This window comes from Trichoplax adhaerens, genomic scaffold (assembly GCF_000150275.1).
Source record: "Trichoplax adhaerens TRIADscaffold_3 genomic scaffold, whole genome shotgun sequence".
In the NCBI taxonomy this organism is placed as follows: Eukaryota; Metazoa; Placozoa; class Uniplacotomia; order Trichoplacea; family Trichoplacidae; genus Trichoplax; species Trichoplax adhaerens.
Window position 1 is genome coordinate 747,969 of NW_002060945.1, and position 16,778 is coordinate 764,746.

At 33.9% G+C, this 16,778-nt stretch overlaps 1 protein-coding gene across 1 annotated transcript; it reads left to right on the forward strand.

Moving 5' to 3' along the window:
- Nucleotides 1-1,823: 1,823 nt before the first annotated feature.
- TRIADDRAFT_54089 (uncharacterized protein) lies at nt 1,824-7,915 on the forward strand (the record flags this gene model as incomplete). The annotated part of the gene is made up of 19 exons (XM_002110230.1): nt 1,824-1,873; nt 2,349-2,444; nt 2,867-2,948; nt 3,207-3,375; nt 3,575-3,652; nt 3,791-3,880; nt 4,017-4,095; nt 4,165-4,281; nt 4,441-4,509; nt 4,590-4,792; nt 4,909-5,502; nt 5,585-5,727; nt 5,824-6,027; nt 6,347-6,460; nt 6,548-6,601; nt 6,677-6,842; nt 7,021-7,111; nt 7,439-7,513; nt 7,702-7,915. The coding sequence occupies 19 exons, from the start codon at nt 1,824-1,826 to the stop codon at nt 7,913-7,915; spliced, it is 2,688 nt and encodes an 895-aa protein (XP_002110266.1).
- Between the last annotated feature and the right edge of the window lie 8,863 nt (nt 7,916-16,778).

Consider the following 16,778-nt stretch of genomic DNA (forward strand, 5'->3'; position numbering starts at 1 on the left):
TTAAATGGACCCTACTACTGTCGTGCAACAGTTCTCTCCGGCCTTTAGAATATGTTTACTTCGAATTTAAGATTATGTTTTATCACCTTTTGCTGCAATGTCTACTTCTGTCTGGTTAGGAATGACATTTGTAGAAGAGCATACATGTAGGGTATAACATGTACATAGAAATTGTTGTTGATATATTCCTATTTTAATTTAAATTAACAGTTTTCTGCCTATGTTACCTTAAATATATATATTTTAAAAAGTTACCGATTCCAATTGTATTATTTAGCCTAATGATGAATTGATATCGATAGGCTAGTTTTCCTGTAATGTTAGCATTAGCATTACTATTTTAGGATCGGGCGTACAAATACGTTCTTAAATCTAGCTGTGTAGGTATATTGCTACGTCTGCATTGGGCTTTATATCGTAATCTGTGTTATACAAACGCAAATTGTTAAATGCAGAGTAACTAAATATCTAATTGTAAGTTGTATAGATGCTATCCTAATGAGTTTACATTTGCCTGCTTGACACGTATTAGTTTATTCAATCACACTGTATAAACCCGTGTTGCAATCCTTCGGTTTTAAATATTTGTATTTTGGCCGTACATGTCGTTTCCGGTACTCTGCATTTACAAAAATGCAAATACACTTTGTCGATTTTTGTATTGTAAGTTATTTTGTTGTATTGGATAATAAATTGCTATCTCGTCTCGTCATTTACCTTTAGCCTATTGTGCAAGATGAAATTTAGAGTTACGCTTTGAGTTGGTATGTGGAAGTTTTTATTTATCATATTAGTGCATGCACCTCCATAGTTTTTAAGATTTTTCAACTTGTCTGAAACACTTTATTAATTAATAACAATCTGTATACTGTACTGTACATTGCTTCTTGATAAAGCTATTGCATTCATAGCATGCTAACGGAGACTTCATGCAAACCATTCCATGAAGGATTGGATTGCTATGTCTAGGCATGGACTACTAGGTCATTGCTAGCAAGTTATTCTCTATCTTACAACTAGCGATGAAAAAGAAATGAGTCAATATCAATTCTTATGACGACGAGCTGATTAAAAAGTTCTAGAGTTTTTTTTCATCTCGATTTCCGTTATGCCTACGAGATTGTATCATTATACTCGTACTTACTTATTTTTGTTGATCCTAATTGGCATCACCGACCCAGTTATATGGTATAAACAAGGACTTCTGAGACAGATGCTATCTATCTAGTCCCTGGTATACAGTAAGTCTGCCTAGCAATGCTGCTGTAGAACCCACGCTCGTTATACTTCGCGTACTAAATACAGTCTACAATACGGACTCTGTATTCACTTGTACTTTTTTTACTTTATATTAATTAATTATCGCTGTCGCTTCGCACTGAGTATACCTAACTCCTGTAATAGGTGTTAAACCTGTTCGAATCAAACCATTTAAGCTACAATCAAATCCTTATTATTCTTACTACATCCGGACACCATATTGTGCGGAAGCGTTTGTATACTATACAGTAGTATATCGTACAACACTGCATATCCTAAGGATTTTGCGCATAACTGAGTAACTTACTGGTCTCTAGTTAACTTGTGAGGACTCTGAGTCTACCGTACAGTGTACTGTACACTGTACGGTGCTGTACTGTACCGCAATTACTGCTGGGCCTCTCACCTTTGCCGTACAGTATTCCAAAACAAATTAATTTTTTTTGCCAAGACCGCTGCCACTATCGATATTATGGACATTGTATTAACTACTGCTGGTTATTAACGCCAAGCAAAGACCTCACTAGATTTGTATTAAGATATTAAGGATAAATGCATCATCCATGAGTCGAGCTCATAATCTTAATAAAGCGGATTGCAGGCGCTTATACCGGTATACAGTAATTACTAATTAATTAATTTGATTTGACTTTTGATCATGTTCAATAAAAGTAAACAGTCTACGTAGTTTTTTTCCTCTCCTTCGTTTACAATATTTGCAAATACGGAGTTGTAAATTGTTCTGCAGCCAGTTAGTAACACTTAATGATGATCTAAAACAGTGTGATAATACATTTAACTTCTGCATACTCTTAGTATTGTAAGTTAATGATTACTAAAGTTTGTGCGATAAGCGTTAGTCAGGCTCTGGCTAGGTCCTTGTGTGAGCTCAAATAGTGATATTACGATGACGTACTCTTACACTTGTATGCGAGATTTGGTAAACTTGTAATCGTTGCAATTATCTACGCTTAAATTGTCTTTATTCTCTATCCATCTATTCAAAATTGATCAACAACCTCATCAAAATACTAACTAATCCTTGTAAGATTGTTGATATTTTGTATTCACATTGACCTCTCGTTTAGCAATGGTGTAGATATTGCACATCGTGTTGATCACTCCATCAAGGAGATCTCGATTGCAGCACTTTTACAGCCTCCTCATGTGGATCATCGTTTGAGGTAACACCTTGAAATTCAAAATGGGTACATGCGTACCTACGAATTATATCATATTATTACAGTATACTGTTAGGCTATGGAACTGTAATACGATGATATTACTGTATTTTCTGTAGTGAATGTGTTAGAATAAAGCCTTATCAGCTCGATCTTAACGATAAAATTTTAGAGTACGAACGGTAGATGCACGTATTAGCAACATTTCCTATTTCTGTGTTATCATTTTTTACTCTACGTATGAATCGTAGATTAAATCATATAGACTATGAATTATTTAATGTTACGTCATATCTGTGCAATTAATCTTAATGTAATGTAATGAAAATCTGTATCCTTAATGATTTCTGTTTGATCATAAATGAGCAGCTTTAATACTTGTCTAATACGTAGTCTAATTTAAAATTCTTTTATTGATGCCAAAGGTTAAGAGCTATATGTGAACAATTGCTATTGTCAGATGATGAAGATATGGGAAAGATGATTGAAGATGTTATGTGGAAGAAGGTATATTACAACGTTATTAGCAAGGGACGACTGAATAAAGAGGTATAGTAAAATACCAGGTGCAGTAATTTAGTTATCGTTTATTATTCCGAAATATTTTCTAAAATTACAATCTATCTTTTTTAAAATTTTATCCTAAGAAACTAAGATTAACCCTTTCTTTGTCGCTGCAACTTAGATGTAGATGCCAATGAAACGTTGTTCTTTATTCACTCTTACTTATCGCCTATATTTTTATATTTACTCCTATCCGGATAGGAATTACATGAAGATCTAGATACAAAGACAGCGTTTGCAAATTATTTGTTATCAGCAATAGATTTTTACAAAAGCTTTTTAAGAAAACTAGGCCAAGCGTTTAATATTGATTTAACGTGCGTATTCTTAGATAATATTGACAGTACTGATGACGATACTGAGACAGCAGGTAAGCTATATTCCAATGTCGAGCACTTAAGCTTATTATTTAGAATGTGATTGAAATAGAAATCTAAGTTTAAAACTAACTTAATTACGAGTATATAGCCTAACAAAATATCGTCGTTTCCTTTTAATGCTTTCAGATTAGTATGTCTTGTTATAGTACAGATCTTTTAAGATTAACGGCATCATGATACCCTTTTTAGCAATAACAATTACATCTCCAAAAGTTGATTGGGCAAAAGATGCAAGCGGACGATGCTTAATTTACATTGGAGATCTAGGTAAACGATATTCCCTTGTCAGTACTTTTACCTGCCCAAAATGGAATACGTAGTAATCGAGGATACCTAACTAAACTAATATTGGATTCTATTTTGATCTTACTTAACGGAATTTTTTTAATTATTATTTAAATTTAGCTCGCTACTACACAGATTATGATAGTGTTAAAGGCCATGAGATAGCTTTGGAACATTATCATAAAGCTATGTGTTTTCGTCCTGACTGGGGTATCTAAATTTACATTCTGTTGTTTAGTCATAGATATTTATATCTCTATTGTTTAATAAGTCAACCAACATTTTTCCTCGAGCCTATGTCATAAATAGCATTAGTATATTTTATTTTCTCTTCTGTTATATATAGGTATATCTCATAATCAACTGGGAACCTTACATGTCAATTTTAATTTCGGCCTGGACACTATTTATTACTACATGAGATGGTAAGATTATGCCGGCATTTATCAAAATTCCAATGACCTTTAGTCTCTAACAATATATTTTCCCTTTAGTCTATATAGCACAGTACCTTTTGATGGTATCATTAATAACGTTAAGCGCCATATCAGCAAAACCTATAAGGAAATGCTTCAAATGCTTCAATATGGAGAACCAGAAACAATTACGCGGTAAGTTTGTTACAGTTTTTGCATCTTTTACTTAGTGGAGTAGATAATGTGGGATTACGGTACATTGTAATAATTATAAACTTGTACTACGCACAATTTATGGATGACTGCATTCAATTTTATATATACCTCAATACTTTTATTTCTATTCCTTTGTAGGGAATATATTTTGAAAAGATTAGTTATTAATTTTATATATCTTAACAGTAATCTAAGTCCAAATACCAGGTAAGAGATACTGAGATTGCCTTTAAGTTATTCATGAATAACTACGACGATTATGAATTTTTGTAATTATCATTTAATAGTATGACGATTGAACAACTTAATGAACTTTGTGAGAAAGTAATAAAAGATTTTAAAGAATATACTGCATACGGTTTTGAGTTTTGTGAAAACGAAAGTTTATACTCCGTCAAACCGGACGCGGATTACGATCTTGTAGACTGTAATATTCTTTTTAAGTTACTGGCCGTTTTATATATGTCAGAATATAATCTGTCGCAGATGGGTAAGCATTGTTTATGATGTTATTTTTTTACTGACAGGTAATTAAAATCACCAAAGTAGTGATACTGCACTATATGTTTCTTATATTAAATTAGCCTTTCATTTTGCTATTTGAAGGTGCACCCCAGGAAACTATATCTGTTGCAATCATTATCGCTGTTCTAACTAGAATAGCCCAATGCGTTACGTACTATATAACCTATGGAGAGAATGAACAAGACTTAGATGATAACGATTCAGCATCGAATGCACTAAAGACCAGTGAAGGATCTAGCGATTGCCATGAAATGAATAACTACAATAGTGATAATGATAAAGATGATCCTCAAACTAAAAAAATGAAAGCAAAGAAACTATTATACAAGAAAGCTAGAGCTAGAAGACGACGTAAAACTAGTGATTCCGAAGATGAAAGTAGTGACAACAACGAAGATTATAGTGATAGCTCATTTTCTGGGAGCATATCGCATCATAGTGATTCTGAATCGCGTTCACTTCAAGTCTCTTCTTCAAGTGAATGGTCAACTGACAGTGAAAACAGTGAATCTGAATTAGTTACAGATACAGAGGAAAATATTATTGAAAATAATACAGCCTCTGGAGAAGTTCAACCAGTTATAAATGTTAATAATCATACGATTGGTGACGTTGTTGATAGTACTGATACTGTAAATCCTGAGGGGTCAAATCGCAATGACTCAGAATGTGAAGGTAATTAGAGCTCTAGCTTCGATAATTATAAAACGCCAACCATGTATTATTCTTTAAATGACCCCATAATAATACATTATAGTTGCAACCGATCAGCCAGATTTTCACGTGGACATCGAGAAGCAGCGAAGACTACGCAAAATTAGTAATAAATTGCTTAATGTTTTAAAAATTGGAACAGATTGGCTGATAAGCCATGAGGAAGTTCTGGATAAATATCAAGAGGTACAGTGAGCAAATAGTGTATTTATTTCTGATATTTTTAGATTATAAATTATTATTTATTTCTTCCTTTTTCGTTATATTTACTCCATTATTTAGGATCTTGCTCAGTTTTGGTCTGATTATGCGACGCTATTAAACTGCATTATCATGACTTATCCTCAAGCAATCCAACAAAATTTTGATCAAATTGACCCTTTACCGGAGGACATCTACTTATTAGGTTTTAAGCCTTTAGAACGTATTCACATTAATATTAAGCCTAATAGCCGAAATTTGCAAAAAATCGCTAAATCCGATCTGGTAACGTATTTAGATAGATAGAAAAGATCAATAATTATTTTTAGCCGTTCATGCGCTAAAATATTAATCCTAAGATTTGTATTGTTATCAAGACATTCAAGCGTTTAAACTATTTACTGCAGTTTGGATTTTACTTAGCATATCACAAGGTATTTAATTCAGCTTTATACTATCGTAATATCGTGTATTCTGCACATTTAAATACTGTATAGTTAGTACACGACAGAAACTACTTAATTTATCTTTTCGACTTATGGCTACCATTTTAAGGATGAAAATCAAATTAAAGTCATAATTAACTTCTATTAACATTTATAAGCCAATGCAAGGTTTAATTTGGGTAGCAAATGAATGTCAATTTTATGGGCCGCTTCAATTAGCTGAATATAAAGCAGAAGTTACAGTACAGATAAGCAAGGAAGAAGAAGACAAGGTAAAGAGAATTGTGCCAATAAAGTCTTTATATGTATCTATCAATTCATCGAAAGCTAATCTTATTACGGTCGTATTCTAACGAAAGGCAAAGGCTAAACGCCTTCAAGCTATGAAAATGATGGCGCAAATGAAATTGAAGGTAATGCTATTTGCATTGAAATTAATTAGTAATATGCGATATATGATAAACATTTGCTATTTTATTCGATTATAGTCAGACGTAGAGTCACTTGAAGCTAACGTTGCTTCACGTGATGCAAATAAAGGAGTTACAATATCGCCCTATTTAGTACCAGATGCTTTCGCGTTTTGCAATTCTCTCAGAGCAATCCAAGACTTCAGCCATAGCGGACAACTAGTCATTATAGTGCCTCTAGCAGGTTGTATATGTAATGATCTAAAATATGCTAACTTATAACATTTGAAATTCACGAGTTTAGTTTTACTTTGAAGATTAGATGGAACTACTTATACAGTATAACCAGTAGATTAGCTGACTTAACAAACATAGATTTTCGATTTTTTCGATATTTACCATATCTAATTTGCGAATAATAGTTGTACAGTCGCTTGATAATATGAAAAAGATAAGTGCCCAAGCCAGGCAGGCAATAAAATATTTAGAAGTTCAATTTAAGAAAGGCAACAGGTAAGGATGACGAGATTGAATCCTTTACTTGCATTAATGAAGCAAGATGATTATTGCATGACAGTTTATGCTTTTCGTGAGGAATTTTGGATTATTTTAAACTTCTAATGTTTTCATATGGTAATATAACTACATTTATCATCTCTAGATTTACCTTAATATTACGTTGCTTTGCATAAATAATTATACTGTATCTTGTAATACAGTAGATAATAGGTTATCTTTCTATCTGTATACATTGTTGGTGTTCGCTATTGTAATACTATCACTTGTTCTACCATGAATCATTTACTTTACTTTGCCTCTTCAATTTACCTACATAACAAGATGGCTAAGAGCGCAAAACGATAATGAAATGTCTTCAAAGATTAAAAGGCGGAAAAACCAAGGCCAAGAAAACTGGTAATACTACTGTACTTGCTGTTGAAATTTCTTAGTTTTCGATTGATTTTGTTCTTAGCGTTTCTTTATATGTGGATAGTCACAATGGTAGTTTCTGTCAATAATAAGATATTATTAGCTAGCTGATTTCATTGATTCCAGTGAATTGAGTTCAATATAATTGCTGACCAAAGGCCGTTTACTTTTAGGATTTATGAACAAATCATTGATTGCTGTTGTTACTTCAGTGAAGGCAAACAGAATATGGTAACACTATTAACAGGCATTGACTTACGAAATGAAGAAATAGCTGCAAATAAAGGCTTAGATTCAAATATGCTAGAACTTGCAAAAAAGCAAGATGTCAAAATAGAAAACATTAAGCTGTTTACCAAAAAATGGAAATCGTATAAGCGTAAATAAAGTGAAAATTTGATAAAATAGAAACCTGTTTAAATGTAACTGAGCTATAGTAAATACTTAATCTTAAGAGTAGATTAATACTTGAACTGGTTGAATTGGGTTGAGCTGGACTTTTCTTAGGAGGCTGTAACATATAACATATATCTATACACCCGACATATGCTTGAAAGTATAATCTCAATTTATGAAATGTCATATGATGATAGCGGCCACATGTTAGCTGTTAGTTTCATGACGCATGATAATGATGGATTAATCCGTCGTACATTTGATATCTTAATGTACATTTTTGGGATTACAAGAATGATAGTCTTTTGATCTAATCAATAAGCGAATATATAGCTATCATAGATATATTAGAATGTTATTCCTTCTCAGATAACTAGCTGAAATTGTGTGAGCCTGTGCAGAGCTAACTTGCCCTAATTGAAAAGGATTACATATGATAGATTATAAAAGGTTTGACGTGCGTTACCAAGGATCTTTGAACATAGTAATTAACTTAATTTAGAAGACATTTCTTCAATTGTCTTACAATTTGTCTTAAAATATACATAGAAGAATTGTTCTAAAAATTAATTATTTTTTAGAAGCTAAATCTCATAAACTGCAAGGATTTTGTATTATCATTTTATGATGATATACTATAGTCGTTGGACAATATATTCGTATCCCGACTCTTAGAGTTAACATGGATAAAAGACTAAAAGTATGATTATATTCGTTTTAGTGGATAGATAATTTCGGTACGCTATAGAAAATTTTCATACAACTTCTGGTAAAATTAACTCCATTGCAAACTGAATAGTAACGTTCAAATTAAGCTACATTTATAAATTGTCATATCATTATCATACATCATGAAAGACATCAAGAGTAGTGCTTTTGCAGTTTATTTATAGGCTGCACAATTCTAAATATAGAATCCGAGAAAGCAAAACTCATTGAATCAGCCTTCTATTTTAGAATTATAATAACAGGAACTGAGATAACTTCAAAGAATTTTAAAATCCTGAAACCGTCATTAGATATAAAATCACTAAATTCGCAATAAATTGCTTAGAGTAGTAAAAAATTGGCAACTCAGGCTGCTAGTTTTGTGTTAAATGTCATGAGCTATGATCACCTTGCAAATGCGCGCACAATCATGTGTAATAATTATAAGTATTAATAAGGCTCCTTTTGATGACTGCTAAAATTGATTTCTTACTTTCATCAATTTCTATTGTCCTTGACCTTTAAAGTGTTATTAACGATAATGAAGGGCTGTAATATAGCTATTAGCAACCATGGCAATATTTTACTCTAGTAATGAAAGTAATGATAATACTTTAATTTACATAATAGTTCTCTCGAAGTTTATTCTCCCGCAAGCTATTATGGCAACGGAAGTAGAAGTGGAATTTATCGTTCCTGACCCCACAATTGAAAAAGGAATAAGGAATAAAATTATTATGATGCTAATTTAAAACTGTATGATTAAAAGAAAAAACGTTGACACGTTACTGCCCCTATCAGGAAAATGAAAGAAGAAAACTTACATGATAGCTACGACAATTCAGAAAGAAATCTCTTAATAAATGTAGTAACATCTTGCAATAATAATATTTATCAATTGACAGGGTAATGACTTTTATCCTTATGAATGGACGCCCTATAGCAGTAATCACATTCCATTTTTTTTATTTAAAGATCAATATGTGAAACAGATGATTGATTTCAAACAATAACCATATTAGATTATAGAATTAATATTGCATGGAATTGATTGATATTGGTCGATATTGTACACATTCTTCTAAGCTATTGAAAAAAGATATGTCTAGAAAATGCTATAATAAAAGAATAATAGTTAAGAACATGAAGAAAAATAAATTCAGAAATAAAAAAAAACTAAAGTGACCGTACGCATGTGATAAAATTTTCCCTATACATGTTGGAATCTATCGAAAAATAACAAAAATTAAAAGTTCATGAGTATTAAAAGTCAATTCTATAGCATTGATCTATTTCTTTTTCTTTTCTGTTACAACCATTGATCGGTTTATTATCAAAAATATGCGAATTAAATTCAAATTGCATCATTAATATACGGTGTCAAGCTAATTATTAATTAATATTAGTCGGACATTTGATTTACTGGAGATCATGTTTTACTTTAAAAATATGAAGCTTATCGGTATCTGCATGACTAAATGGATGCAAATTGCTATTAGTCTAAAGTCAGGCAAATTAAGGAACGACCTTACCTACTGATGTTAGTTAGTATTTTTTTTTGACGTGATCAGAAATCAATATTTTTATTGATTACGATAAAAATAGCACAAAGGTATATTCTCAAGTCATCAGGGCAAGGTATATATCTAATGGGTTAATTAGCTAAAGGCATGATGAAAAGATCTATTCATCTATATCGATACATCACATTATGAATGCTTTTCCATGAAAAGGATACCTTGTCTTTGATAGACGGAAATTTTAGCTAAATATTTTATTCTACTTTTTCTTCCTTAGTTACCACCGCAAATTATAAATGACATTATAAAGCCAATTTTTGGTGCTATTCAGCATTGCTAAAGTTTCATTGATGCTCGGAACTGTTGTCCATAGCAGTAATGTAATCATTATTTAACGCTCGGAAGCTTATCTTAGCCAATTGGATTCTAAATCTAATATAAATTATAGTCTTGCTATTAAAAAAAAATGGTATAATGATAACGGATGATTACTTACTGTGTATTTTCAAGTCGCTTTCATATTGTGATTTCAAAGGAGATTCCTATTTCTACCTCTTTGAAATAAAGCGGGAGTATTTCTACTATGCTTTTATTTTCTTTATTAGCTAATTTTTGGGAACAATTCTAATTATACTGATAATATGAGAGAGTCATCATCGGTATAGTTCGCCTAGCCGAAAATTCTTTCCTTATGAATAGCATAAAACCCTTTCACAGTTATTTTCATAATCAATCAATGTCATATCATCATTAATGAATCGCAAATTTTAGGCGAATTGGAAGAACAACGGAAGTAGAGGTAATTCGCAAGGAAAAGAAGATGCTGATGAACGTCATCCATGCTATTATTTTAAATCGTGATATGCTTGTTAATTTATTCTTTGTTATAAAATTTTACAGCGTTCGCAATTGTAGAAAAATTGATTGAAGCTAAATAGAAATAATAAAAAAATACGGCCAAAAGCAGCCGAACTAATTTAAGTGATTACGCACTTGATAACAAGGAACACTTTCCTATCTTGAGAAGCAAATACTGTATTTAAAAGCTAACGATATGATGGCGTTATGGCTCCTTCCTACCGTTAACACTCACTTAACCAAACTATCATAACGATCAGCTAAGCAGGTAAATTCCATCTCACTTGATCTATTTTTGATAGTCTACTGTATGCTACAATAACTCTTTTTAGCCGTTAAAATGATGGTTTTTAAAGGTTATTTTCGATATTATCTTTTTATTTCTCGTCCTTTTTTAATACGTTCTCATTAAGTGTATATCCATGGTGAAAATGATGGTGAAATAATCCATTCTACAGTAATGCATCATTCTACTAGAATAACAACGTCCTATGTAGATAATTGAATGAACCAATCAATTGGTAGAATAACTATCGGTGACATTAAAGATCTATCTCCGCGGAAATATGTTTTTATCATTTTCCAGGATTGAAAGAAGTACTGTTCACAAGAATCAGTTGAGCCTTCAACAATAATAAGTAAAGAAATATGTATTTCTTTTCATGAGTATTATTTGGGATAACAATTGAGTACAATCCAATATTTTAGTGGTGTGTTGCCCGTATCGAGAACAAATTGAGTTAAACCTAAAACTTGGTTGATAGATTTCTACTTTATAGCGCAAGTAGAAAGGATTATTATCTCGCTTGTAGACAATAAAGTCTACTCTTACGAAGGGAAATCTCTCATTATCGTTGTCGCATTTGATTATTAATTAATTAAATGTGAGACTCACTTTGTATTTATTTATAAACCCAATCGTCATCGGTTTTATAAGAAGTATGCTTTGTAATAGATACACTCAGAAGCTACTAAATGAAGGCTAGCAAACAAAGAAAATTCGATCACTGATTTAAGCTTGAACATTCCTGATAATATTCTATTAATTAATTACAATTAAGATATCAGAAGTGTAGAAGATAGCTGAGTGACCATTTTGTCAGTATTTATCGATACTTTCTCTTTTCAGCCTACCTTGCATAGAATCTTAGCAAGAGCAGAATGCAATGAAGTACTCGTATGTAATTATGATTTCCAAATGGCACTTTCAAATTAACATTGTATAGGGTTCTCCAAGTCAATCCTCCAATCTTGACTATTTACCCACACACTGGAAAATCATTTCGTATTCTCCTTAATTAATATTTACTTCAGCGTAGAAGTGACTCAATACTTATTGCTAAGTTTATCCATTGCTGAGTACATAGATTGAATGATCTCATTGAAATCGTTGAATACTTCGTAATGAAAACTGGATAGAATGTATAGTCTGCCCGTCTATCTACAATCCATTAACACGTCGAAAGTATACGACACTAGTATACGGCATTTGCCAAAGGGCACTACGCTGTAGAGTATTAGGCGTAAATTGCTATTTACTGATCGAATTTTACATACACTGGGATCTAGAGATCCTCGAAATTCTAGAAATACTCTAGCAAAAGATTCCTGGTTTATCTGCCTCTATCCATTTTATTTTCAAAATTAGGATGATTGATTGCCTGTGTAATCAGGCGAATTTTACAGCTGCATGCCAACAGCAGTAGCAGGACATGCATTGTAACAGTGAGTTCTAAGAAGTCGCTGTTTGCACAAGAATACGCACAAAGCAGACCTCTGGCAAGGTGGCAAGTTTACTCCGGGTTAAATTTGAAAGCTTGTAAATTTGCCACGTTGAATTGATAAATTATAATATAATTATACAGTAGTATTATTATTATATATGTATATCGTATTCACATAATTAATCTATGCGTATAGTGAAAGGAGAGGGAAAGGAAGTGCAATAAATGCAGTTCTTGGTTTGACGGTGGTCAGTTTCAGACACCTGGTGCAACCATTGCCATATTCGACTTTATGGCCTTACAACTCTGGTACAAACGGAGTTATGAATGTTAATATCCTAGAAGTTATTGTTCGCCAAACGTTTGGATAAACAAGCAATTTATCCAGTCATAAAAATAAAGTTCAAGTATTTGCAGTTGCCATAACAATATTGACTTGTTTTCACCGCCGGTATTGCATTGTACAGTACTAAGGTAACAGCACTTGGCGGCGAACAAACTGAACACAGCTGATAGGGGTAGTAGCCAGTGGACGCCGAAACGTTTTATCGGTTCTTGTCCAACTTTGAAATTAGTACTACGCCAAGCCATGTATTAGTCTGACTTCGTCTGGAGTAAAATAGCGGCTGATCGACTAAATTAAGTTGATTTATTTTATGTTGTTAATATATTATATTCATTAATTAATTATAGTACTGTACTGTATATTATGCCTGGGACTTCCCTAGGTGATTCAGTTAGGAAGGAATCTCTCTATTGGCGTACACTTTTTTATGCAGGAGCAAACAGAACCATGTACACATGCGTAGAGGACGGCCTTTTGTAAAGGAAATAGTTAATAAATATCCGACTCATCTTACAGCCACCTCATGAATATACGGACTCGATTTGTTTAGATAAATAAAGTAAATAAATAAGTAAATAAATCAATAACAGCTACCAATGCCCGTGCTGGAGCTAGCATTTTGCTGTTGCTGTTCTTGATAGAAAGTTAACCTAGCAAGTACTCCAGTGCTGTATTTATAAAGTACGAGTGAGTACTGCAATTAAGTCTACAGTACAGTAAGCATGGAATGATATCGGTCGGACCTGTAAAACTCTGTTCTCGAGGTCGTTCGTATACAGTAATGCGGACATTGGTACAGTAGAGAACAACGCTGGACTGCAACTGTAGCAGTAAAAGAGTGAAATACGCCAGGCGGAATAATATTCACATCTTTTCTTCTGGCGTTTTTTGCGTCCATTTTCTATTTTATTTCATTTCAATTCATTTTACATAAAAAGCTAAAGCTATCATTCCTTTTCGGCAACAATTAATGCTCTAACTAGCTGCAGGACTGTAGCCTCAATTGAATGGAATTGAAATCCAATTTTATTTTATATTATTACGAGTATTTTTTTATTCTTTATTGATTTTAGTTTCGTTATTTTTTATTTCATTTTATCGCAGGACTTGACTGTACAGTACTGTACTACGGCTGGCCACCATAGCGTCCATGTTGTAACATAAAAGGTCCACGGCCAGTGCGACTATCAGTGAGAATGAGCGAGGTTGTGAATCTTTCACGCTTAGCAATCTTGACTTTGATTATAAAACACTAAGTGGACTACAAAAATTACAGGAGCATTTTTACTGTAGTACAGTACAGTACAGTAGTCCATGGCCATGTACAGTACTGTACTGTACTGTACACTTGTACAGTACTCTCTACTCAGTACTGTACTGTACTGTACACAGTGACAGACTGACAGTGGCTAGAGTTCAAACGTAGGGTATGTACTGTACTGCACTGTACTGTAGAATGCTTTTGATTGATCCAAGTCACAGGAGTGTGGAGGTTTTTGACCCTTTTTACCACTGCAAAGGCCTTCAAACGTACAGTACTGTATACTGTGATACTATAATACAGTTAACACAGTAGGTACAACTCCGAAGGTTGACCCTGCTACAGTACTGTACGTTCATTGTTGAGTTGCTGACTGTACTGTATACTGTACAGTACAGTGGTACACCAATAAATACTGTACTGTACAGTACTTGTGCAAAAAACAAAAGATGGACGCCATCGTCGACTCTTACTGTACAGTACTGTATTGTACTGTAGGTATTGGGGACATTGTACAATGTACAGTACAGTACTGTACAGTACTGTACATAGTCACTCAAGGTCGCTGAAAGTGAAGTAAAAGGAAAAAAGATTTTCTTTTACCTGTACTGTACTGTACAGTACACTGTGTACAGTGACAGTTGATATATGCATTGTACTGTATATCATTGGTAAAGTACTGTACAGTACTGTACAGTACAATAATTTTACTGTCCTCCCAAATTGCAGTACTAGTACGGACCAAAAGTGACTTTGCATTAATTAAACTGTTTCAGTGAAGTGTACAGACCGTGCACTGTACTGTACACTGTAAGTACAGTACAGTACAGTACTGTATAATTACACAAAATGACAAGACCATCATGCCGGATGTAGCTTTAGCCTTTTAGGAGTTATTGAACCCATTTTTCACTCAGGTTAACTGGAAAAGATCCGTCATGCATACAGTAGATTGAGTAATGAGTACGCGGCGAATAACTGCCATTGACTGTACTGTAGAGTGTAGAGTGTACAGTCAACGCTTGGACCTGGTACATTTCCCATTGGATAGCGTATTGAGAGCACACAAAAGAGAGACCACGCACCAGACCGCTTGGAGTAGTACAATGCTGTGCTGACTGACTGTGTACCTCGATTTAGGGACTTTGCCGCCGGCATAGCCGACAAGAATAGCCTACCAGGGACACCATTCATGCTTGTCATTATTGCAGTGTATTATGGAGTAGAGTGTAGTGTATGCAGTACGTACAATACTATTATCTTGGTAACACAATTGGTAGTGGACGGTGACGCGTCGTGCCGACATGCGTAGTACTGTACAATCACGCATAGCGTAGATGGCGTAGAGTGTACAGTAGATAGTTGGCTGGTGGGACTGGACTGTGTCATGGACGAGTGGAAATGATATCGCCCAATAGAGTAGAGTAGAGTCGAGTATCAAGGGTCTAGTGGAGGTGTACTGTACAGTACAGTACGTGTACTGTACTGGACACCACGCTTTTACTGTGCACTGTACGGTAGAGTACTAAGCGCAAACGTGCTTTGCCTGATGGATGATTGAATTTTTGCGGGTGATACTGGCTGTCTACGTACGTAAGTACGTACGCCGTTGGTAGTTGAAACCCCCCTTCAACTGTGTTGTTACTCGTCACAGCCATCATCTTGACATTCGCCTATCTTTCTTGTCGAGATTAATTGATACTCTCTATAGTAAGGATCGAAAAGGAATTGAAGAGTATTGGCTTAGCTTTATTGCCTTTTTCTTTGCCATTTTCTTACAGACATTGGAAAGGTGATCAAGGAGGCACTGTGTATCGACAATATCATCACCATACAACTTGTCGGCGCTGCCACGATATTATTCACTCAAAGGTGACGCTTTGTTTAACCCTGGCTGTAAGAGGTAAGCCAAAAGCACAGATAAAAACTTCAACTCAATGATGCTCGTCTATGTCAGTGAAAAAGTAAAGTTAAAAAAGCAATTTTCTTATCCAATCATTGGATAAATCGTTGAAATGCTATCTTGACCATAGAAAAGAGTGGTTACCGTATTCTTTCAGCTATTGCAATGACTATCGACTGTTAGCCAAGCTGCTAGTTGATTGTTCATAACGCTCAGTTGGTTTTGGTCGATTAGTTCCTTCAAATCTTTGTTTTTTGATGCACCCACTCCATCATGGTGTATCAACATTCGGAAAGGCTTGAACCAGGTTGATTCTTTTTCATGGCGTCGATACTGTCGTTGCAATTGATTTTGGACACAGTAGAATGCTTATCGATCAATACCACCGATCGCTACGGGCCTTGTTTTCCATTCTTTTTGCATTGCTCTCCATGTTAACTACAGTAATCGACTGGAACAGACAATAGCAGTTGGTGGTACTGTATGGACTCGGCGACACAATCATGTTTGGAACTTGTGGCGTTGTCCATCTCT